General features: G+C 39.3%; 2 protein-coding genes and 1 pseudogene across 2 annotated transcripts; 1 reads left to right on the top strand and 2 right to left on the bottom strand.

The window, feature by feature from the left end:
* Positions 1-228: 228 nt before the first annotated feature.
* Positions 229-3,249, bottom strand: LOC127178689 (uncharacterized). Its single transcript, XM_051131718.1, is given in 9 exon segments — positions 229-423; positions 537-617; positions 797-856; positions 1,773-1,853; positions 1,958-2,269; positions 2,393-2,577; positions 2,579-2,708; positions 2,825-2,945; positions 3,120-3,249. Coding segments are annotated over 8 exon segments (942 nt in total). The 5' UTR covers positions 2,886-2,945; positions 3,120-3,249; the 3' UTR covers positions 229-391.
* Positions 3,250-4,210: 961 nt separating this feature from the next.
* On the bottom strand, positions 4,211-5,867 carry LOC127178691 (uncharacterized; annotated as a pseudogene).
* Positions 5,868-7,691: 1,824 nt separating this feature from the next.
* Positions 7,692-24,227, top strand: LOC127178690 (carcinoembryonic antigen-related cell adhesion molecule 3). Its single transcript, XM_051131719.1, has 9 exons — positions 7,692-7,746; positions 8,195-8,509; positions 8,591-8,896; positions 9,008-9,094; positions 12,827-12,905; positions 21,859-21,887; positions 21,988-22,062; positions 23,890-23,961; positions 24,156-24,227. Coding segments are annotated over exons 1-6 (843 nt in total). The 3' UTR covers positions 21,860-21,887; positions 21,988-22,062; positions 23,890-23,961; positions 24,156-24,227.
* Positions 24,228-25,636: the final 1,409 nt, after the last annotated feature.

Raw genomic sequence — 25,636 nt, 5'->3', positions numbered from 1 at the left:
TGACTACAGATTGGACAAAGGGATGTTAGCAATTGAAAAAACTGTAAAAAGCAAATTCTAATTTTAAACATTCCCGGGGGGGGGGGAAAGAAACACTGATTTCTTTGTAAATTTAAAAGTAATACATTACTAGTTACTTGAAAAAAAGTAATCTGATAAAATAACTCATACATAATTCCTGTTGTCATGAAGTCATAATAAGGAAGAAAAAGGCAAACACAATTTCATTTTAATGCCGACTTGATCTGAACACAAAAACAAGCTCTAACACAATGCAAAAACCTGCTTCTTTTGCTTTTAAACTATTATTTCCACAGTAATGTACTAATTGAAAAATGAATTTCAGAGGTCTTTCATGCTATTTGTGTTTTATTCAAAAATTGTAGACATCTTAATTTCTTCTGGGTTGGGAGTTCTTCTTCCCTACAAAATAATTCAATAAATAATAATAATAAACAAATTACTGATCTCAAACAGTTTTAATCATCATTGCAGATAAATGTGAATCATCAGAAATTGTGATGCTCAAAACTCACCAGCTCTTCTTGCACAGATGATCTGAAGAAGAATCACAGTAGGAGCAGCGAACAATGCAATCTCAACAATAATCATAATCACTACAGGAAAGATGTGTGCAGAGAGTAAAGAGGGGGAAAAATAATGAATCTGTGAAACTGTACATGACTATAACATCAAGGATAGTTATAAATAGCATACAAAGCATTTACGTTATACATTAACATTTATGATATATGGTTATCAGCACAAATGAACTGCATGCAAAGACATTTCATACCTCTGAATAATGATCCAGCAGTCAAACACACTAGAGTTTCTGATGTTGTGTCAGCGAGGTCTGTGGATCATGACTATTAGTTCAGTTCAAACATATTGTAACATTAACAAGAAAGATTGTTAAACAATTACAGATGTGTATAAATAAATTAATAAATAAAATGAATAAATGAATATTTCTGTATAAATTGGTGGATGCATTTTAGTTTAGATGCACCATCTTGTGGAAATACAAGTAATACACATTCACATTTCTCATTGTAGTGTTATTTAATTGTAAGAGCCATTGAAGCCACTAAAGTGAGAGACTGATGGTGTCTTTCAGTGATCATGTACCTTGTTGTGTAGGAGCTGCTGCTATTGTTTGGCTTGATTTTTTCTCAGAGTTTGAGCTGCTGACTGGAATCAATGCCCATTCTCACAGCAATTCGAATTTATTTTACGAGGTGGCTAATTAGTAATTTTCTTCGAGCTTGCTTTATTATTTCACTTATTTCAGTTAAGTTTCAGAAACAAATTTGTTTCAGCAGTGTTTAACTAAGTGCCACAAACATGAGAATTACAACTAGAGCACAGGCAAATTATTTGTATTATTTTTATATTACTTGGCTAAATTGAAAAAGATTCTTAAAGGGGTCATCAGATGCCCATTTTCCACAAGTTGATATTATTCTTTACGGTCTTAATGAAAAGTCTATAATGTGTTCATGAAAGTTCATGACCTCTCCAACGAACTTAACATTCTTGTAAAGTATTATTTCATATTTAACAATTAAAGCACTTTTTTTTTTTTTTTTTTAAGCTGTTATCTGTTTATTCTGGCTGAATGATATTTATAATTCTTAGAGTTTCTGACATTATGAGGGCCTATTAAAAAAAATTGATTTACAAGATGTTGTTCCCACCTGAATACTTTGCAGGATATCTGGCTGAGGTCTTCAGTTAACAGTAAACATTAATCTTAACAGCTTATGTACCTGCTGCTGGTGTCTTTGCAGTTATGGTTGTCTTTGAGTTTGGGCTGGTGACTGAAGTCATTGTCTTTGTCTCGACTTGAGCTGTAAAAGATAAATGTTCAGATACGTTGTACACTATGATCATATTTAAATTACTAGATATCATTACAAAGCTATTATAAATTGTTAATGTATATATAATTTACTTGGATACTTGACAGTATATGTGGCTGAGGTCTTCACTTCATTTCTCTGAGTAACCTGACATGTCCACTCTCTGTTGTGATCTTCATTCAGGAGTGTTGTAGTCAGAGTGCTATTGCAGTGTGTTGAGGAGAGTGATATCTGATATCTGGAGTCTGTCTGCAGATTCATACCAGCCTGATTCATCCAGATCAGCTGAATTCCCTCAGTACTGACCAAAAAATAACAAGGGAATCGATCATACGTGTACAACTGACAGGAGAGAGTCACAGAGCTGCCTGGTCTGATCTCAGTCTGTGAGGTTAATGGAGAGACTGAAACAAAAAATAATACAGAAATAACATGACAGACTTCACTCTTTTCAGCAAACATGCAAGTTTAAATTAAAGCTAGAATTTTGCATTTTTAAAATTCAGTTTACATTATCCTACAATTACCATGAAGAACATGCAGATAAACATGTCTTTCATATCCTTGTTGTTGTCCATACTGTTGACAGATGTAAATTCCATAATCTACTCTTGTGACTTTGTTGATGTTCAGAGAGCAGTCAGAGCCCAGACTCAGTCTGTCGTATTTCTCCCTGTTATTCTTCTTTTTCCCCAAGACAAACAGTTCAATGGTCTCTAAATGCATATCATATGTCATAGTTCCATGTAACTGATGTGCAGTCAGAAAGAGCATTGTTACAGGGCAGATGGACATTTTCACCAGAAGTGTGGAATATGTGAGTCACTTCTGCTCCACTGGTACCTGAAACAGTAAGTTTGGATGATCATTATGCTGTATATTAATAAACAATACATTATTGTATATCTAAATGCCACTCTTTTCCAGATGTCTTACAGTGCATATGAAAATGTGTTCACCTGTGAGAAGTGAGCAGAGAATGATCAGTCCCGTCAGACACATGTGACACTTATCCGCCATTTTTTAAGTTGCTGTCAGCTTTCCAATGCAACAATGCAATCTCAACAATAATCATAATCACTACAGGGAAGATGTGTGCAGAGAATATAGAGGGGGAAAAATAATGAATCTGTGAAACTGTACATGACTATGACATCAAGGATAGTTATAAAAAGCATACAAAGCATTTACATTATACATTAGCATTTATGTTATAATCAGCACAAATGAACTGCATGCAAAGACATTTCATACCTCTGAATAATGATCCAGCAATCATACACACTAGAGTTTCTGATGTTGTGTCAGCAGAGTCTGTGGATCATGACTATTAGTTCAGTTCAAACATTGTAACATTAACAAGAAAGCTTGTTAAACAATTACAGATGTGTATAAATAAATTAATAAATAAAATGAATAAATGAAAATTTCAGTATAAATTGGTGGATGCATTTTAGTTTAGATGCACCATCATGTGGAAATATAAGTAACACACATTCATATTTCTCTTCATAGTGTTATTTAATTGTAAGAGCCACTGAAACCACTGATGGTGTCTTTCAGTTATCATGTACCTTGTTGTGTAGGAGCTGCTGCAATAGTTTGGCTTGATTTCTTCTCAGAGTTTGAGCTGCTGACCGGAAGCAATGCCCGATCTCACGGTAATTTGTATATATTTTACAAGGTGGCTAATTCGTACGAATTCGTACGACTTCACTTATACAAATTTATACGATTTTAGCTAAAGCGTATGTATTTTACGAATTACATATGAATTTGTGCAAATGCACTATACCTAATCCCGCCCCTAAACTGAAAACATATGAATTCGTACGAGTGAGGTCATATGAAATCTTACGAATTAGTTACCTCGTGCAAATTGGTCGTAAGACAGCATTACAGCAACAATGACTTCATTGTAAATAAAAAATAAAAACACCACCAACAACAACAACAACAACAAAAGTTATTTTCTGGCAGCAGGGTTGCTTTCATTATTTCACTTAATTCAGTTGAGTTTCAGAAACACAAAGTGTTTCAGCAGTGTTTAACTAAGTGCCACAAACATAAGAATTACAACTAGAGCACAGATTGTACCAGGCAAATTATTTTTATGATTTTTATATTTCTTGGATAAATTGAAAAAGATTCTTAAGCACATTAAGCGCGCACACACACACACACACACACAAATTACATCTAAACAGCAACACACTATATTATTATGCGTGTTGGAGCCTCTGTGTACCCCTTGTCTTCAGAGAGAAAACTATGATATTTAGGGACTAATTAGAGAAGAACGGTATCTATAGAACCACTATAAACCTATAAGTGAAAGACATGGATCATGTAACTTCATTTGGTGTAGGATGGTAGAAAGTGATCTGGGCTGGAATTACTGGTGTTGCATCACTTTGAGCTGAAAAAGATGAATGTGAGTTCAGACCCATCATACTGCAGCATTTGGCAGTCAAATTTTAGTTAAAGCGCAAAATGAAACCAGCATTGTGCATGTCTAATAGAGACTCTTTTGAAACTGATTGTTTGTTTGCTTTTGTTTTTTTTACCTGAATACTTGACAGTACATGTGACTGAGGTCTTCACTTCATTTCTCTGAGTAACCTGACATCTCCACTCTCTGTTGTGATCTTCATTCAGGAGTGTTGTAGTCAGAGTGCTGTTACAGTGTGTTGAGGAGAATGATATCTGATATCTGGAGTCTGTCTGCAGATTTACACCAGCCTGATTCATCCAGATCAGCTGAATTCCCTCAGAACGGACCAAAGTATCACAAGAGACTCTATCAATATATAACTGACAAGAGAGAGTCACAGAGCTGCCTGGTCTGATCTTAGTCTGTGTGGATGATAAAAAGACTGAAACATAAAGTGAGACATGAGTCGCATTATGACAGATTGTAGTCTTTTCATTGCTCCTGAGTGATTAAATAGAGAAGTGTTCCTTTAAAAGTCAACATATAATCATAATATTCACAGAAACACTGACCATGAAGAACATGCAGATAAATACGTGCATCAGTTCCATATTGTTGCCCATTCACATACTGTCAGCAGGTGTAAGATCCATAATCTTCTTTTGTCACTTTCTTGATGTTCAGAGAGCAGTCAGAGCCCAGATTCAGTCTCTCATGTCCATCAATCCTCTTTGTCCCTTCAAAAAACAGTTCAGTTGTTCATGAATATCTGTTATAGAGCCATGAGGTTGATGTGCAGTCTGAAAGAGCATTATTACAGGGCAGATGGACATTTTCACCAGAACTGCTGAATACATGAGTCACTTCTGCTCCACTGGTACCTGAAACACAAATACGCCTGGATGATCATTATCCACCCATTCTCCATACCATTTATCCTGGGTAGGGTCGTGAGATGCTGGAGCCTATCCCAGCAGGCAGGGGGCACCCTGGACAGGTAGTCAGTCCATCACACGACTCACATACCCAGGCAATTTTGTCTCTCCAATTCACCTATATTGCATGTCTTTGAATTGTGGACAGAGTTGAACCAGGGACCTTCTTGTTGTGAAGCAACAGTGCGCACTGACAACACATTATCCAGAACAAAACAAACTTCTCTGAAAATGTGTCTTGCATAGAGCTGTTCAAATCACTAACATCAGCTGACTTTTAAATGTGACAATAGGACATACTCAGTGTAAAATATCAGGGCTTTCAGGAATAAAACAGCATTTACAAATTACACAATTACTCTGAAATCATGACACGAATGCAATAAATGTAAGCACGTTTACATTTATCCCCCAATTTCAATCCAGATATTTGCAGATACTATACATATTTTTGATATGAACTGTATGCATATTTAAAATAATTCTTTCCCACATATCATAAAGAGCATATAGATGTGTTTACCTGTGAGAAGTGAGCAAAGAATGATCAGTCCAGGTCCACACATCTGACACTTCTCAGCCATTTTCTCTTTCTGTCAGTCTTCCCTGTAACATCATCAGCTCCTCCTCAGCTTGTAGCTTCCTGTGATGATCAAAGAGACCATTTTAATAACATGTCTATGAGATGTGCACTTCTTCCACAGGCTTACAATCTGATTAGTAAATTACACTGAGAGAATTAACAGTGTCTAGTGTGCAGAACACCAAATTCCTGAATGTAAACACCTCCTCAAACTGTTCAGTATAATACCATCATTCTACATTTAGAAAGATAAAGACTGAAGAAGAGGAAGAGAAACTGCCAACAGATTTCACACCCGTCAGTGTAAACTTGGCACAGAGATGATCACTGCTCTGTGGGTTGAACCAGAGTGGAAAAACTCACACACCCAGCAGTAACAAACCTCAAAAGTGAGCACGCAGCTGTGAAAAAAACTGCAGAAAACATATAACACTAAGCGCACACCCCACAGCCACACTGATCAATTTAAACCTAATCTAATTTTGAGTGCAGAAATCTTACCTGTTTGATTTACATATGACTGACAAATATGCTTTGCATGAAGTTAATTAGTTTATGTTAAAACTATAATCCAAATAGATGGAAAATTTATATCCAGTTCAAATACATAAATCTTGAATTCTTACATAAATCCAAAATATTTTTGAGGTCTCGCAGAAAGACAATGCTACACTTCTCTCAGCAGGCACTCAGCACCTTTGGCTGGATAGGTTTTTTACATTTACAGTATACCTGCTCACTGTTACTGCTATTCTTTTCAGCAATCTAATGTATTATTACAAAACACTGTAGTAATGTTTGTTTGTAAAAATGAATAAATAAATTATATTTAAGTAGGGAATTTAGGGATCACAAAATAGTAATCCAATAAAAGTAAAAAAAAAAAAATATCAAAATCATAGAAAGCAAATGTTTCTACTATTACTTTGGCAATTAAACTACAAGTAAACTTCAGACGTCAGACTGGGATTTTGTGAATAACAAAAAGAAAAACAAAAACAAAACTTTCAAAATAAAATGAATACATTAAATGCTGTACATAAAGTTTAAGTAAAAAACATTTCAAGCATTTAAAGACCTGAACTAGAATGGTGAAATTACCATTTCTTTACATTGTGAGGTCTGGTGATTTTAGTCAATTACTTATTTAATGTCAGATGTTCATTATGAACTACTGAAAAAGTATTTTAAAAGTAGTATGCAAATATCCATTATACCCTTTTACAAAACTAAATCTTGCTGTAATATACTGCTTTGAATGCTGCAGAGAATGATCAGTCCCTGTAAGACTCTTTAGTGTCCAGATTCTCATCAACATCTACAGAGGAGATGTTGAAACCAAAATAAAATATAGTGGCATGAAGCAACTTGCTAAAAGAAAGAAGAACTGTTAACGGAACGATTTCAAACACATCAGGCTAATCTGGGTTCAGAGATAATCACTTCTGTATATGTGGGTTGAACCAGCATGGGCAAACTAACCATATTTATAAGCGATGTGTGCATTTGTTGTCTGAGAAATGTAAAGAACAGCTATACATGTCACTTAGTGGAACAGAAATTCATGATTGGACTTTTTTTTCTTTATAAAATCGCTGTATGTTCATTCAGTATATCACTCTTACTTAATTTGTTACAGATATTTTGCTTAATAAGGTTGAAAAAGCATGCATATTATGAAATTACTCAACATTTTTGTTTGTTAGCCAGTAATTCAGGGTTAGAAAAGCAGAAAATTAAAACAGATAAACACGTTGACACACTTCTCCATTTCACACTACAGCAGTGTCAGTGAAATGCAGCTTTATCGTGAGGATAGTGACTAAACAGTCAGTTGTTCAGATGAGAAGGACAAGAAGGACTGTCAGGAGAAAATGACTGATAAGTGCTATATGTGTTTGCTGGGAATTCTTTGTCCACTTCTCACAGGTAAAGAAATCTGTAAAATATTTAGTAGATCTGTATAATGTGAACAACCATTTATTAAAAATATAATAATAATAATAATAATAATAATAATAATAATAATAATAATATATTTTTTTTATTTCCTTACTCTGGCATACAGTTTGTCTTACGTTAAACATTTATTCTTGCTGACGTTCATGTTGTGATCTCATGTGCTGTTTGGTACATACAGTTTTATTATAGAATGTACTAACAAATGCCAGTGTGTATGTCCTATTCTCACTCACAGATATCTGAAGCAATTCTTCTTTCATGTTGAGAGGATACAGTAGTTCAATCAAAAATAAAATTATTTTCATCATTTACTCACTCTTATGATGTTTCAATCCTGCAAGACTTGAAAGAATTAACATTTTTGATGATCAATATATAAGAAGTAAAATCTGATCAGTCATATGTGTTGTTTCAGGTATAAATGGAGCAGAAGTGACTCATGTGTTCTGCAGTTCTGGTGAAAATGTCAGTCTGCCCTGTAATAATGCTCTTTCTGGCTGCACATCAACTACATGGAACTATAACAGACATTCAAGTGCAGTTGAACTGGTTGCTGGAGGGAAAAAGAAGAATGACATAGAGAGACATGAGAGACTGAATGTGGGCTCTGACTGCTCTCTGAACATCAATAAAGTTACAAAAGAAGATTATGGATCTTACACCTGCTGTCAATATGTGAATAGACAAGAATATGGAACTGATGTACACGTTTATCTGCATGTTCTTCAAGGTCAGTGTTTCTGTAAATTATATGATAACACATTCAAAACTGTGGTGAAGACTGTCATTTCTGTCATATTTTCTGTTTCAGTCTCTTTATCATCCACAGAGACTGAAATCAGACCAGGCAGCTCTGTGACTCTCTCCTGTCAGTTGTATCATTATCAAATCTTTTGTGATACTTTAGTCCGTACTGACGGAATTCAGCTGATCTGGGTGAATCAGACTGGTGTGAATCTGACAACAGACTCCAGATATCAGATATCACCACCAGGACACTGTATCAGCACTCTGACTACAACACTCCTGAATGAAGATCACAACAGAGAGTGGAGATGTCAGGTTACTCAGAGAAATGAAGTGAAGACCTCAGCTGCATACATTGTCAAATATTCAAGTAAATTGTTATAATCTATAATAGAAGTTATTTAGAACTTTGTATTGATCATCATGAATTAAAATATACTCATATTCTGCAGTATGAAGCATGAAAATGTATCTTTTACAGCTCCAGTCACGACACAGACAGTGACTACAGTCACCAGCTCAAAGACAGCCACAACTACAAATACATCAGTAATTTCCACACAACCAGGTACATAATTAGCTCTTGAATGTTTATTACTTAATATGCTGTATTTAAATAGGGGTTTTGTATTCAATGAATTCCAGTAGAATTCACAAGAATTTAATAACTTGATCATGCATTGAAATCTTTTTGTATTTCCCAAAATATGGCTCATCTTAATCAAAAGCGTTTTTTAATCACTATGTAAATATACAACTAATTTGCTTTGGAGATATTAGTTTGAACATGTTTAATTTGTAATATACATTGCTCATGTACATTACCAAAAAGTAATCAACATGAAACTACTGTTATGACAAAAGTTATTCTTTAATCATGTGAATGCAAAACAATCATATCTGTGTCTGGGCATTTATGCAAGGTATACTCTTTTAACTCTATTATTAAGTGTGTAGATGGCTTTCACCACATAAAACAACATACAAAGTTGCAAGTGGCAACAGTATAGCTCAAAGCATTGAGGGCACCTTCAAGCTATAATAAACCCTGATAGAAACTTACTGAACTGTCTGTAAAACCAATATCCACAAATCTTTTTTTTTTTTTCATTTGAAATATAATTATGCTATTGAAAGTGTAATTGCTTATTTTGTTTGTCTGTCAGTGCTTGAAATGACACAGAAATATACAATAGATGTTCTGCTGTTGTTTCACTCTAAAAAATTGTTTCGTTTTAAATTTAAACTTTATGTAATGCAATTACATGCAAATTTTCTGTTTAGATTACATAGATTTAACTTAATCGTATTAATTACCTTATGTGATTCATATGCGTCAGTCATACGTGAATGAAATGGGTAAAATGTATGTAACTATAGAGGGTATGCATGTGAAGTCACCGTCAGCTGGAGTGGCTGCGGCTCCACCCACTGAGTGGCAAAAAGACTGAGTGGCAGCATTGGTTTCAACGCGAATGCTGCGACAGAACACACAAAACACCTCTAAAACCAGAACAAGCTTTGCGATTGACTGTACAAAAAGATTTAACAAGAAACCTGAGGTATATTTTTACAGACTGCTGAAAGCTACTGAAAAGAGAAGCAAATTAATCACTGCAGTTCAAAGAAACAAATGGTCTCCAGGCAAACATGGATTTGCAGTTATTTCATGTTATTACGTTAATTTGTGCAGTAAAATCATATCCTATATATTGTATTATAGTATTGACAACAAATCAACTAAATATTCACCATCTTAAATTCTGCATAACTGGATGTTTTTAAATAAACACTGACAAAAACTATACAGGTTTTTCAACTGGACGATATGACGATATATAACATTGATATAAGTTATCACCGGGGTTTAGACCAACCTATTTTGTATTTACAAAATGAGTTCACAGGCAAATTTGCTTTATTTATTTTCCCCTGTGTCAAAACGTGTTAGAAAACATGAGTGTTAGAAAGTGTTAGAAAACATGATTCCTGCCTGCATCAGTATGCATTCACCACTGGATATTTATTAAGTCATTAGGAACATTATATTATATCAAGTTCAGCAACCTTTAGTTTAAACTGATTATTGTTTGTTTTACTCATGTTTTCGCATCTTCCCTATTACATCCATTCATGTTGAAGGCTCTTTTGCCACTCAGTCTGGCTGAGGGGGCATGTCCCGGCAAGAAAGTGACGTCAATGCAGTGACGTCTACCCTCTATAGAATGTTCAAGTAGCATTGAAGCAGTGCTGGAGTTAAGGAGATAATTATGTGATGATGGACCATTAGTGATGAACACCTGCTGTTAACAAGCAGAATCACCAAAGGAAAGAGAAACACAAGAACTGACTTCAGCCACAGCCGAAGATAAAATCAACTGAAATAAAACAAGACATAAAATCTCTGAAGATCTGATTAAACAAACAGCTTTACCAGCTTCACTCATTACTAACCAGTCTGACTTTATTTCTGTCAGACTTCTAGAGAAGCTCTTATTAAGAATTAACAGAGGTTGTTTTATTTTTTTATTTTATTACGATATGGCGTGAACGCAGCATCAGCATGCATTGCACTATGAAGCATTTTGTTGACTTTCACCATTGTTGAGATTCATATGCTGATTCTTGATGTCTGTGGTCTTTCTGTTACAGCAGATGAAAACTTTTTGTTTCATTGTGTTTCAAATGAAACAAAACAACATCTGTTAATTCTCAATAAGAGCTTCTCTAGAAGTCCAACAGAAATAAAGTCAATCTGGTTAGTAATGACTGAAGCTGGTAAAGCTGTTTAATCAAATCAGAGAGATTTAATGTCTTGTTTTATTTCAGTTGATTTCTTCTTCAACTTTGGCTGAAGTTAGGGCTGCGTTAAACCCCGACAAAACGATACAAAACGTTTTTTAAACAGAAAAGATGGTGCGTTGAATACCCCGTTCTGATGATGCAAGAGTTGCAACTATGGCAGCTGAGAAGGCCATTCTTTGTGTTCTTTTTAAAGAATTTTCAGAGCCTGATGAAATCGGTATAAATACATGTTTAATACTGCAAAATATGCTCAATTTCATAGTCACTGCCCTTGCCGTCATCCCAGTCAAGTGAAGAGATTTGTGGAAACTGTGCTGCCTAATTATTGTGATCCAACATTTGCCTTGCATTTCAGGATGAAAAGACAAAAATTTCAGGTGAAGGATAATCCACTTCTTAGCTCCGAGACTGTGTTACGATCTATATGACCTTATTTTTTTTATTGTTAGGCTTATCATTATTGCTGATCACTGCTGTTGTGCTATGATACTGTAATATTTAATATTATATAGCCCAATTAGAGGAGTATAGAAAAGTTTATGAAGGTGTCACTCCGCAATACAATAGCAAAATATATAAATATATATATAGTATTTTTTTATGTTACATTAATCAGTGTCTAGCACACCTTCCTAAGGAAAGGATATGGACCAGAAGACATTGCAGTTACTACATGATATTAGACAGACTTAAAAAAGTTCCAGATCTATACTTGTGCTCTTATTATTTTAGTTATATTGCCTTTAATGTAAATAAACATGCAAACAATATACTTGCTTTTGTAAATTTATTTTTATGTTAATTACGTTTACTTACAAATTCCCACTGTATATAGCAGTATGTGCATCAGTGTGTAAACAACAGCCATAGCAAGAATTGTGTCAGCTTATTTACAGCATCATAGGGGATGTTGAAAATTCTACTATAAATGTATGCATTGTGCTAGCTGTCTCACTTTAATACCACATAGTTTGTATACAGGTTGCAGCTGATTAGGCTGACATTTTTGAAAACGTATCTCAAACCCCGTTGCACACCGTTGCACACCATTGCACACCGTTTCCAGGCAACATGTTGTTCAACCCGAAAACCGTAGCAAAACGATGGGTTGTAGTTCTTGTGTTTCTCTTTCCTTCGGAGATTCTGCTTGTTAACAGCAGGTATTCATCATTAATGGTCAATCAGCACATAATTATCTCCTTAACTTCTGCACTGCTTCAATGCTACTTGAACACTCTGCAGTGTGAAAACACATGAACACTCAGCAGTGTTTATTTAACACTGGGAACTATTACATACATTTTACCAGTTTTATTCATGTATGACTGATGCATATGAATCAAATTAAGTGTATTAATATGTTTGTATTAAATCTATGTAATTTAAATGGATGGAAAATTTGTATGTAATTGAATTACATAAAGTTTGAATTTGGAACAAAACTTTTTTTGAGTGCAGAACCTGAATGTGTCTCTCTATATTGTCTCTCCCACAGTGATTGGAATTGTTGTTGCTGCTGCATTTGCTGTTCTTACTGTTGTTATTCTTTTGGTGATTTGCAAAAAAAAGAGCTGGTGAGTTTTTAAATTTATCTCAGATTTTATGACTGACAAAACATCCAAAAGTATTTACAGACATACACATCAGTTTCAGTTTTATCATATAAATTTTATTTCAGAAAGACATGATGAAACAAATGTTGAAGTTCTTGGCTTGAACTATAGTTTGTATTGTTTTGCTGGTTTTGTGTAATTCCTGTCATAAATTTAGAAAAAAACAATAAACAAAAAGGATAGTCTGCACGTCCTGATTTTGCCGAGTTGGATGTGTTCCTGGGTCAACATATTTGGCAACTAAACGACTTTTTAATCCAAAAATTTAATCTTGACCACATCCTTACATCCTGACACTGATGTATAAGCACCAAACACTGACTGTAAGCCTAAACTTCACAAAAACTATAAACTTCTTTTGTTGTTGTTGTTTTTTTCTCAAATCTGATTGGTTAATCACAATGTGGTTCCAGGGTCAACAAAGATGTTGATCCAGGAACATGTCGTACTTGGTAAAATCAGGTTCTGCGGATAGTCCACACAAAAACTTTAATTGTTGCAAACCTGTATGACTTTCTTTCTTCTGGGAAATGTGAAAGAAAATATTTTGAGAAATGTTTGGTTACACTTTATTTTTATATTTCACTTTAGACATTCTATTAACCATAGGTAATGTTTCAACTACTTTTTTAACTACTACTAACTATAAGTAAGTTGCAAAGTTATTTATAGTCAGTAGAATGTCTAAAGTGGACTATGTGTATTTCTGTTTATTTAGTGGAAGTCACTGGTAACCAAAACTGTTCTTCTTTTGTGTTCTACAGAAGAACGAAAGTCATATGTGTTTAAAATTTAGCCTAATTTTGGCACAATCTGCTTGACGTAGAGTGATCTCGTGCAGTGTGTCATAGTGGATGACAACCAATGACACCACATCTGTGGTGCTTCACAACGTCAGCACAGAACAACGTAAGCACAGAATGACTAGCATGTTCAATTTTTGCATATTTGTCCATTTTTGAACATTAAAAAATAGTCAATTATTTTTTTATGTTTTGGGCTGTACTAATCGGTCAGACCGGAGAAAACATTTGGAGTACTATAGACTGCCAAAAGTTATAACAAATTAAGAAGAGTGCAAAAAACTGTCTGATGAACAAAAAGCACGTGTGGTTGGCCAAACTGAACTAGAATTTCCAGGGCAGGAATCTTGACAACATTCATGTTTGTTCTTATCATTTCCAGTCAGGTAGGTGAAATATTAGGCTTATATTTTAATTAATACTGCTCGTACGTATCGTTACTACCTATTAACTTTACTTTGTCAAAACATTGCTCCATTTCCTGCTTACTAAGTCCATCTCTATATGATTTAGAAGCTTTTTTTCAGTGGTTTAGACAGCATAAAATAGAAGAACAATGTATTCAGTAGTACATTAACCATGCAATCCATGCTGTTGTTTACATCCGAGTATCTCCAAATATGGCTGTGCATCCAGGTAACTGACCAAATCGTGGCGTAAGTGCAAATCCTCAGTATCAGTTCTCTTCGACAGACCATACTGTCCTCTTCATGCAACCCAGATTGGTGTCAGGTTGTTAGGTTTTCTTTCTTTTTTGGGCTTTTCTGACAACAAGACACACTGTTTGTCACTATGCTATCGATGGCAGCATGCATGTCGTTAAAAATGAATGGTTGGGTAGCAGCATGTAAGTAGCCTGACATGTCTCTTGTTTATGACACCACAAGATCTTAGGAGTCAAGATCCTGGTTCAGTTTTTTTATCATTTACGACAGTCAGTGTCAGATAATGCGATTTGGACTCCTTAACTCGCATGTCGTGAACAAGAAGCAGACTATATGCGGCTACCCAACCATTCATCGCTTACCGTCTTTAGCAACATGAGTTTTGTCATCTATATGGTGGGACTTGACAGAAGGTGACATGACTGTAAACAAACAATGGCTACTTTGTGTTTTGCACTTTCCTGTCATCAGAAAAGTCCCAATGAAGTAAGTTCTGTGCTCCTATTGGCCAGTGTCACAGATGTGGCACAACTCGTCGTGGATGACGGAAAAAAAAAGAAACATGGTAGTCTTTCTGTGGTAACGCTGTGAAGCGTCAGAGATAAGACATCGGTTGTCATCCACTATGACACAATACACAAGACTATTGAATCTTGCGTCTCAACGTCCATTGTTGTTTACGAATCCCCACGACACCCAAGCAGATCTTGCCAAAATGTGCCTACACTCTTAAAAATAAAGGTTCCAAAAGGATGTTTTTGAAGTGATGCCATAGAAGAACCAGTTTTGGTTCTTCGAAGAATCTTTCAGTGAACAGTTCTTAAAGGTGCAGTGTGTAATTTTTAGCGGCATCTAGCGGTGAGGATTCGAATTTCAATGCCCCCACTCACCCCGCCCTTTCGAAACGCATACAGAAGCTACGGAAGCTGACACAGGACAAAAATGTCGTTGTCTGTTACACCTGACAGTAGCCAATCAAGCGATGAGGTTTCTGTACAAAAGTAAGTCAAAGAATTATATTTACTTAATTATTCAGTAAACCAATATGTTATTGCGAATATTATTGTTATATACTCATTGATCATTGTCTCAGGTTTATTCGCTGACTTTAGTTAGATTTTTTGTATAACCGTTAGTAGGGTTGGGCGACGTCTACCAAATTGGCATCGGACGAAGTCTACAGTGAAACATCATGATGAAAAGTGAAAGTGAAATGCGATCATGCATACGAAATCAGTTTCAATGCCATGCACATTACTAGCGGCCCCCTGATGCCCGCAATTTATATACGGTGTAATTACTTAACGCTATAACTGCGAGAGAAAGTAATGAAATATATATATTTATCCATCTTGTGACGCGGCCCAGAGAAGACTCGTGAGGCGTGGGATCCATTTGCAACAGCTTTAATGAATCGGACAGTGTCAACAAGCGGGGGTCACCAACAGCAGACAGGGACAGTGAAGGTAAATCCAATAGAATGGTCAAAGTCCAGGCAAGGGGTCGAGGCCGGCGGCGATCAATAACAATAGTCCGAGGGAGAAGCGAGGGTCGGTGGAAGGCAGGCAGCAGAGTATCACAAACGAGTTTAACAGTCCGGTTGGTAACGATAAAGGCAGTCCGATTGAAAACGCTCAGAGTTGGGTACATGACCAGCAAAACTTTGCGATGGTTGTGCCGGCGAGGCACGCTGAAATGGCCGCCGAAAAGGAAGTGACCCGGGAGCACCCGGAACCGGAAGTGAGCGCCCAGGTGGGGGATTATGGGAAATGTAGTTAGTACTCGGGTGAAGGCTCCCGCTGGTGCGGGATGGAGGAAGCCACAGAGACCGTGCCTGTGACAGAGCCCCCCCCCTGCGAGTGCCTCCTGGCACGAGGAGGCGGCCGACGCCGGGGTCTACCCCTGGCACGGGGTGCTGGTCGATCTGGGTGAGCCGAGTGGAAGTCCGCGGTGAGAGAGGGATCCAGGATGTCTTCAGCGGGCACCCAGGACCGCTCCTCGGGGCCGTATCCCTCCCAGTCGACCAAATACTGCAAGCGACCGTTCCGGCGTCGGGAGTCCAGCAGGGAGCTGACTCGGTAGGCCTCCTCGCCGTCGATGATCAGGGGGGCGGTTCTCTGCGGGCCGGTCTCGTCTAGGCACTCCCCCCCCCCATCCGGGGGACCAGCGGGCTTTAAGAGGGAGACATGAAACGTGGGTGAGATACGGTATTCTGCGGGTAATGCAAGTCTATAAGATACAGGGGTAATCTGGCGTATGATTTGAAAAGGACCCACGTACCTGGGGCTCAGCTTCTTGCTGGGTAGGCGGAGGCGCAGATCCCGGGTCGAGAGCCAGACCCAGTGTCCAGGCTCATAAGGTGGATGTGGGCGGCGTCGCCGGTCAGCTTGGGCCTGGGTGCGGCGGACCGCTCTCTGGAGATGGACGTGTGCTCGGTTCCAGGTGGCGTCGCTTTGTTCAAACCAGGAGTTGATAGCTGGTAACTCTGAGGGCTCCCCTGACCAGGGGAACAAGGGGGCTGGAATCCGAGCACACACTGGAAAGGCGTAAGGTTTGTTGATGGCTTGCGGATCGAATTCTGGGCGTATTCGGCCCAGAGGATAAACCGACTCCAATTCTCCTGATGATCATGGCAGTAAGACCGTAGGAAGCGAATCAGTTCCTGGTTGAGCCTCTCAACTTGGCCATTGGCCTCTGGGTGGTATCCTGACGTTAAGCTGATGTTAACACCCAGAAGACGGAAGAAGTTGCTCCAAACACGGGAGGTGAACTGCGGGCCTCTATCGGATACGATGTCCTCCGGGAGGCCATAAAACCGGAACACTGAGTTGCACAAGGCCTCAGCTGTTTCCATGGCGGTGGGTAGTTTAGGGAGAGGGATGAGGCGGCAACCCTTAGAGAAACGATCGATAACGGAGAGAATAACAGTATGACCCTGGGACGGGGGAAGGTCGGTGATGAAGTCTACCGCTATGTGGGACCAGGGACGCCTTGGTGTAGGCAGTGGTTGCAGGAGTCCAGCGGGCAAGTGCCGGGAAGCCTTAGTGGTGTTGCAGGTAATACAATTCTTTACAAAGGCCGTGGCGTCGGCGCGGAGAGAAGGCCACCAAAAACGGTTGTGTAAGAGGTCTATGGTGGTTTCAATACCTGGATGGCCGGAGCTTGGGGTGGAGTGAACTTCTGAGAGGATTCGTGGGCGGAGCGCGAGAGGCACGTAGGTGAGGTCCCTGGGACAGTCTGCTGGTGGGGGATCCTGGGCCTGGGCCTCCGTGATCTCAGTCATGACATCCCAGGTAACTGGTGCAAGGAGTACAGTGGAAGGCAGGATGGTGGTAGGTGGTTGAGGAGCGTGGTCTGGTTCATGCATCCGAGACAGAGCGTCAGCCTTATGGTTCTGCGAGCCTGGTCGGTATTTAATGGTGAAATTGAATCGGGTAAAAAACAGGGCCCATCTGGCCTGTCGATGGTTAAGCACCTTAGCGGAGCGGAGATACTCCAAGTTCTTGTGGTCGGTCAGTATGACGAAGGGGTGTTGGGATCCCTCCAACCAATGCCTCCATTCCTCTAAGGCAAGCTTGATGGCAAGAAGCTCCCGGTTGCCGACGTCGTAATTCTTCTCAGCAGGACTGAGCTTATGGGAGAAGAAGGCGCATGGGAAGGTCTTGAGTGCTGACCCCTGCTTCTGAGAAAGCACCGCCCCAACACCGGTGCTAGAGGCGTCTACTTCGACCAGGAAGGGCTGTTGGGGGTCAGGGTGGTGCAACACCGGAGCCGTAGTAAACCTCACCCGGAGCTCGTCGAAGGCGCGTGAGGCGTCCGAGGTCCAAGTGAGACGGGTCTCGCCCTTTCTGACCATGGACGTGAGTGGAGAGGCCACCGTGCTGAAGTTTCGGATGAATCGGCGGTAGAAGTTGGCAAAACCTAGGAAGCGCTGCAATTCTTTGAGGGTTCTTGGTCGGGGCCAGTTTCGTACCGCATTCACCTTGCTTTCGTCCATGGCCACGCCCTCCGGACTGATCACATACCCTAAGAAGGCTATGCTCTCCTGATGGAATTGGCACTTCTCCTCCTTGGCGAATAGTTTGTGCTGAATGAGTCGTTGGAGAACCGCTCTGACGTGTTGAACATGTTCGGCATATGAGTTGGAAAGATGAGAATATCGTCTATATAAACGATGACCCACCGTCCCAGCATGTCCCTGAACACGTCGTTTACGAAGGCCTGGAAGTATGAAGGACTGTTGGCCAGGCCGAAGGGCATAACCCGGTACTCGTAGTGCCCTGACGTGGTGGAGAAGGCCGTTTTCCACTCATCCCCAGCCCTAATGCGGATGAGATTGTAGGCCGACCGTAGGTCCAGCTTAGTGTACCAACGGGCGGACCGGAGCTGCTCCAGGGCCGGAGGGACGAGAGGGAGAGGATACCGGTACTTGACCGTTACATCGTTGAGAGAGCGGTAGTCGATGCATGGTCGAAGGCCCCCGTCCTTCTTCTTCACGAAGAAGAAACCCGCTGAGAATGGTGAGGTCGAGGGTCGAATGAAGCCCTTTGCCAGCTCCTCCCTGATGTACTTCTTCATGGCCTCTGATTCGGGCTGTGACAGTGGAAAGATGCGGCCACGAGGCGGAGTGGTTCCAGGTGTGAGTTCAATGGCGCAGTCCCCGGGCCTGTGAGGTGGAAGTTCCGTGGCCTTGATTGTGCTGAAGGCCTCCAACAGATCCTGGTACTCAGCGGGCACGCTACTGCATGGTGAGGGTGTGGTTGGCCTGGGGGGTGACTGCGGGGCTGACTGGAAACAGTGCTGCAGACAGTAGGGTGACCAGTGCGTGATGGTCCCCCTGGCCCAGGAGATGGTGGGTTCGTGAAGGTGGAGCCAGGGGTATCCCAGGATGAGTGGAGTCTGTGGTGATGAGATGACGAAAAACCTGATAGTTTCCTGATGGCCGGGTTCCAGACGCAGTGTGAGATCTTGAGTGATGTGGTTGACGCGTCCGGTCCCTAATGGTCTCCCGTCAAGGGCGGCCACTGCCACGGGGGAAGAACAAGGAAGAATGGGCAGCCGGTTAATTTTCACAAAGTCCTTGTCAATGAAATTCCCAGCAGCGCCGGAATCTATTAATGCGATGGTCTCCATAGATACACCCTCCACACCAAGTAAAACAGGTATCTCACAACGGTTTATGGTAGAACTAGGAACACTCACCGCGGTGGGAGATCGTGGAGGTCGCGTTGGGCAGGTGGATCGGATGTGTCCCGCTTGACCGCAATACAGGCACAAGTTGTTGCGAAGCCTCCTCTCCCTCTCCTCAGTGGTGAGTTTGGTGGCTCCCACCTGCATCGGTTCGGGCGGTGCGGCGGCCGCGGCCTGGGGCTGGAAGGGTGCGGCGATGGAACGATAGGGCTTCCGGGCGCGCATCACATTGTCGATCCGAATAGAAAGATCAATGTACTGGTTGAGAGAGAGACCTTCGTCCCGACACGCCAATTCCACCTGCAAGTCGGAGTTCAAACCTTTGCGGTAATGGAGTTTGAGAGGGCCGTCATTCCATCCGCTCTGGGCTGCCAGTGTGCGAAAGTCCAACGCGTAGTCAGCCGCTGTGCGGCGCCCCTGACGCAGCGCCACGATCTGTTCGCCTGCCTCGCTGCTTTCGGGAGTGGGCTGGAACACCTCCTTAAAGCTCCGGAGGAAAGTCGCGAAGGTGGGGTAAGTGGATTGCCCCAGATCCCATACCGCAGTGGCCCATTCCAACGCCTTCCCGGTTAGGAGTGAGCAGACAAATGCTATTTTGCTTTCATCCGTGGCATAGAGGTTGGGCTGTTGGTTAACGAATAGCGTGCATTGCAGTAAAAAACCCTTGCACTTACTTGCAGTCCCATCAAATTTCTCCGGGAAAGCGAGGCGAGGGCTGGCAGTGACGGTCTGAACTGCGGGGGTTGGTGCAGGTGGCGGCGGGGCTGCCGCGGCGGGTGTCGAGGCGATCTGCAGGCCCTGAACCGCCTGTACCAGCTGCTCCGTTAAGGTGGTCAGACGATCCAGTTGCTGCTGATGTCGGGTTAACATGGCGGCTGTCGCTGGATCCGTAGTAGGCGAAGTTTTCTGTGACGCGGCCAGAGAAGACTCGTGAGGCGTGGGATCCATTTGCAACAGCTTTAATGAATCGGACAGTGTAAACAAGCGGGGGTCACCAACAGCAGACAGGGACAGTGAAGGTAAATCCAATAGAATGGTCAAAGTCCAGGCAAGGGGTCGAGGCCGGCGGCGATCAATAACAATAGTCCGAGGGAGAAGCGAGGGTCGGTGGAAGGCAGGCAGCAGAGTATCACAAACGAGTTTAACAGTCCGGTTGGTAACGATAAAGGCAGTCCGATTGAAAACGCTCAGAGTTGGGTACATGACCAGCAAAACTTCGCGATGGTTGTGCCGGCGAGGCACGCTGAAATGGCCGCCGAAAAGGAAGTGACCCGGGAGCACCCGGAACCGGAAGTGAGCGCCCAGGTGGGGGATTATGGGAAATGTAGTTAGTACTCGGGTGAAGGCTCCCGCTGGTGCGGGATGGAGGAAGCCACAGAGACCGTGCCTGTGACACATCTAATGTTGATTGCCTTTAAAACACAACGTTCTTTCCGAACACGGCATTGGGATGTGGTGGCTTGCGGGAGGAGAAAGGGAGGAGGGGGTGCGATGGGATCACGATGCCGGCTCAACATTGTTATGTCTGTCAGCCCAACCGCATAAGCGCCTTCCATCTGGGAAAAGCCACACCGATGTTTATCCGGGATTTCTGCCGTCGTCTGTCCCGACTTCGTCTGGCTGCATCAAGTTTTCTTTTTTTTACCGACGAAGACTGATGCTCTGCCGGTTCTTGAACAACGTACTGACGAAACGGGCTCTGTAGAATTTGTCCGTTTAGGGCTACTATAGAAACATGGCGGCACTAAATGGCGACTTCCATGTAAGGGGACCCGCGGTGTATGTAGATATAAATTGCTCGTTCTAAGGTTATAAAATCATAACGGCTTATTATGTAAGGTCTTTACACACCTCTGAAAACATAGTTTTGTATGTTATATTGCATTTCTGCCAATAAATTCTCCTAAATATTACACACTGCACCTTTACAAGAACTATCTTGAAGAACATTTAAAAAATCTAAAGAATCTTTTTCAACTATAAAGAACCTTTTCTGCATTTAAAAGGTTCCATGGATTTTCAAGGTTCTTCATAGAATCATTGATGGCAATAAAGAACCTTTATTTTCAAAAGTGTAAATGAGTGTAGTCTGAACTGGGTTTGAACCACAGGCTTAAGACAAACATAATTCTAGAATTCTATCATTTTTAGAATTCTAGTGAATAAATTGTCAATTTGCATTAATGTCTTACTGAGTTGTACTCATTTGTTTTTATCATAAATATTCCTATTTCATGAGGCACCATTATTTTTCAGATAAAAGAAGAGGGACTAATGACTCTGTGGTAAGTCGGAGTGTTATATGTGGACTGTTTTTACTTACATTAAATGTAAGCATCAACTAAATGTCAAGTCAGTCACACTTGTAATGTTTCTTGTCTAAAGGTCACAAATATAAATAAACATGATGGAACCAATGGTACAATCAACATTTCCATACATTCTACTCCTAGCACTAATGTAAGTAAACAAGTACTACTGATCTGCTTTTTATTATTATTCTTCTTAGCCAAATTTCTGAACGCTTCTCCTCCTAGAGTTTTCAAGCTAGAACCACTAAACTCCGCCCAGATCTACTTATCTATCTAGCTAAGCTTAGCAACTAGAATCATGCTAGTAACTTGCATGTAACTTGGACTTGGTCATTCTGGAAACATGCTAACAACTTGCGAATCATGCTAGAAACATGCTAACAACTTGCTAATTCTGCTAAAAACATGTTAACAACTTGGTAATCCTGTTAGAAATATGCTAGCAACCTGCTAATCATGCTAGAAACATACTAGCAACCTGCTAATCATGATAATAACATACTAGCAACCTACTAATCATGCTTGAAACATGCTAGTAACTTGCTAATCATGTCAGTAACATGCTATTAACATGTTAATCATGTTAAAATCATGCTAGTAACTTTCCAGTCATGCTAGCAACCTGCTTATCATACTAGAATCATGCTAGAAACATGCTAGCACCTGCTAACCATGCTAGAAACATGCTAGCAACATGCTAATCATACTAGAACCATGCTAGAAACATGCTAGCACCTGCTAATCATGCTAGAAACATGCTAGCAACTTGTTAAACATGCTAGAAACATGCTAAACATGCTAGCAGCATGCTAAAAACTTGCTAATCATGATAGAAACATGCTAGCAACCTGCTAATCATACTAGAAACATGTTAGCAACTTGATAATCATGCTAGAAACATGCTAAACATGCTAGCAGCATGCTAAAAACTTGCTAATCGTGATAGAAACATGTTGGCAACCTGCTAATCATGCTAGAAACATGTTAGCAACTTGATAATCATGCTAGAAATGTGCTAGCAACCTGCTAATCATGATAGAAACATGGTAACAATTTGATAATCATACAATAATCATGCTAGAAACATGTTAGCACCTGTTAATCATGCTAGAAACATGTTAATCATACTAGCAGCATGTTAAAAACTTGCTAATCACGAAAGAAACATGCTAGCAACCTGCTAATCATGCTAGAAACATGTTAGCAACTTGATAATCATGCTAGAAATGTGCTTGCAACCTGCTAAACATGCTAGCAACTTGATAATCATACTATAATCATGCTAGAAACATGTTAGCACCTGCTAATCATGCTAGAAACATGCTAATCTTAATAGCAGCATGCTAAAAACTTGCTAATCATGATAGAAACATGCTAGCAACCTACTAATCATGCTAGAAACAGGATAGAAACATGTTAGCAACTTGCTAATTATGCTAACTTGCTAATCATGTTAAAAACGTGCTAGTAACTACTTTTTTCTTCTTTAAACTTTTTTCATTTTTTTAACTTTTTGAACTTTTTCAAACTTTCTGGTCCAGCTTTCTCCAGCCAATTTAAAGTTTGTCTTGACAAACTTTTTTATCTAGTTAATGATTCATCTTCAAGTTCATAGATTGTTTATAATTGACAGTTAGTCCATATTATTCTCTGTAATGTACATTACACCATTTGTTACACAGCCTCTTACTAAAATCAACATTACAATGTAGGCCCACAAAACTGAATAGCAACAAGATGCACATAGCAATGATTCATCTGAAATCTCTAAGGTGATTTTTACTACTATCGATGAAGCAATGAAAGTCCCATACTGTTACGGATTTTTCATTATATAATAGGGATATTAGATTTTCACAAAACACCACATGTGCAAATTTAAAACATTTGCAGCACCTACAGGTAAAATAATTAGCCTACTTTACAATGTTTGTCTTTTCTTTACTTTGTTCACAATTTTTCCATTGTTGTTTAGGAGCAGAAAGAAGATGAGGTGACTTATACTGAGGTTGCTACATACAGCAAAATCCAAGCCAAAAAGAACAGGGTGAGTAAAAACTTCTTTGTTCTTCCATCAGTGTTTGATTCCATCCATCTTCTCTCAATATGAAATTTTGTATACCAAATCAGTTTAATTTTTATTATATGCAGTTCTTTTAAATTTGTGTCTTGAATTAATTTCTAACATCAACTGAGTTCAAATTTACAGCTTGTTTGACATTAGCTGTGATGTTTATTCAGGTTAATGATGATAAAGTGACTTATGCTGCCATAAGAGGAGGAACAGTTGGACCTCAGAATAACAGCAGTCAACTGTGAAGAAGAACCATCACAAATAAATCAAATAGTCATTAATCATACAAAGACCTCATAACTACAGAAAACATGACTAGAGAAATGTGAACCTATAACTGACATTGTAAATCTTTCACATGTTAGCAAAAAAGCCCAAGTGATGATCAGATTTATTCGCAGGACTTTGGTCAGTTTAGGATGCTTATTTTAGAGTAACTGTCTGCTTGTTAATCAAATGAACAGTTTTAATCTTTGATCAATCCAATCCATTTTCTCTGACTGTGGAATAAAGTTTATTCCCCTCCTAATATTTTTAATAACATAAAGTTGAGTTAAAATACATATAAAATATTTATTTTAACATTGTGATTTCATGTTGGACTTCTAAATGCAGTACATGACTGGTTAAAACCTACTGTTCTCTGTAAATATCAATGTCTGGTGCAGATGATTCAGTTTTATTGGTTTCCTCAACCATCACTATATATTAAACCGCAAACACTGAATAAGATTCAAATGCAGTGACTCATTATAATCAGATAACATGAACAAGAAGAACAACAGACAGCTGAGATGTCACTGGGATATTGACATGCCTTTAATATGCAATTCATTCTTGAAGGAAATGTTCATAAACTCACTGAATATTCCTGAAATGCATTTACAGGTATGAAAAAAAGATCATCAAATTGGTTTCTACATTTAAATCATGAGCATGATTTCTGTATATAGTTAAAATGTTGTTTTACATGTATTTATTTTTTATTAGTTGATTGATTTGATGTTGAGTCTCTTAATTACAACTGTTTTATAAAGTAAGTATGAAACTCCCAAAGCTGCAAACATTTTTAATTTGTCTGAATCATTGTGGTAAATCCTAGAAAGAGTATCTGAAAAAAAAAAATAAAAAAAAAAATGATGAGAGTTACTTAAATATTTCTTTGTTCTATAAAATAAAATAAACATTATTGCAGTGGTATCTCTTTGTGCATATCTTTTGGGAAAAAACGTGTGTAACAAATTTAACAAATAAGTGAAGTTATATAAACTTTGCTGGTAATTCTCTCTGACTGGAGTGTTGGTGAAAAATGAAGAATGGACAGTATCTACTACATAGTTTTCTGCTGGAATCCCAGAATATGTCACTTATGTCAGGACCTAAACATCAATGGACATGTGAATAAGATATGGTACATGTGGAAGGCATCTGTCACCCTGTTCTTACCAATTAGATAACAAATAAGAAATTGTACTTACATCAGAATCAACAACCTCTTCTTTATCTGAAAAATGTCATGTAACAAAAATATTTATAAAATGTGTAAAAATAGCATATCCACATATATATATATATATATAGATCAGCTATTATAGCTATTTTGTTTCATATCAATTTCATTTTTTTTTTTTAATATTAGTTACTTTTG

This window comes from Labeo rohita, chromosome 16 (assembly GCF_022985175.1).
Source record: "Labeo rohita strain BAU-BD-2019 chromosome 16, IGBB_LRoh.1.0, whole genome shotgun sequence".
Lineage (NCBI taxonomy): Eukaryota > Metazoa > Chordata > Actinopteri > Cypriniformes > Cyprinidae > Labeo > Labeo rohita.
The sequence above is the reverse complement of the archived record's forward strand: the minus strand, read 5'-3'. Positions and strand labels throughout refer to the sequence as shown.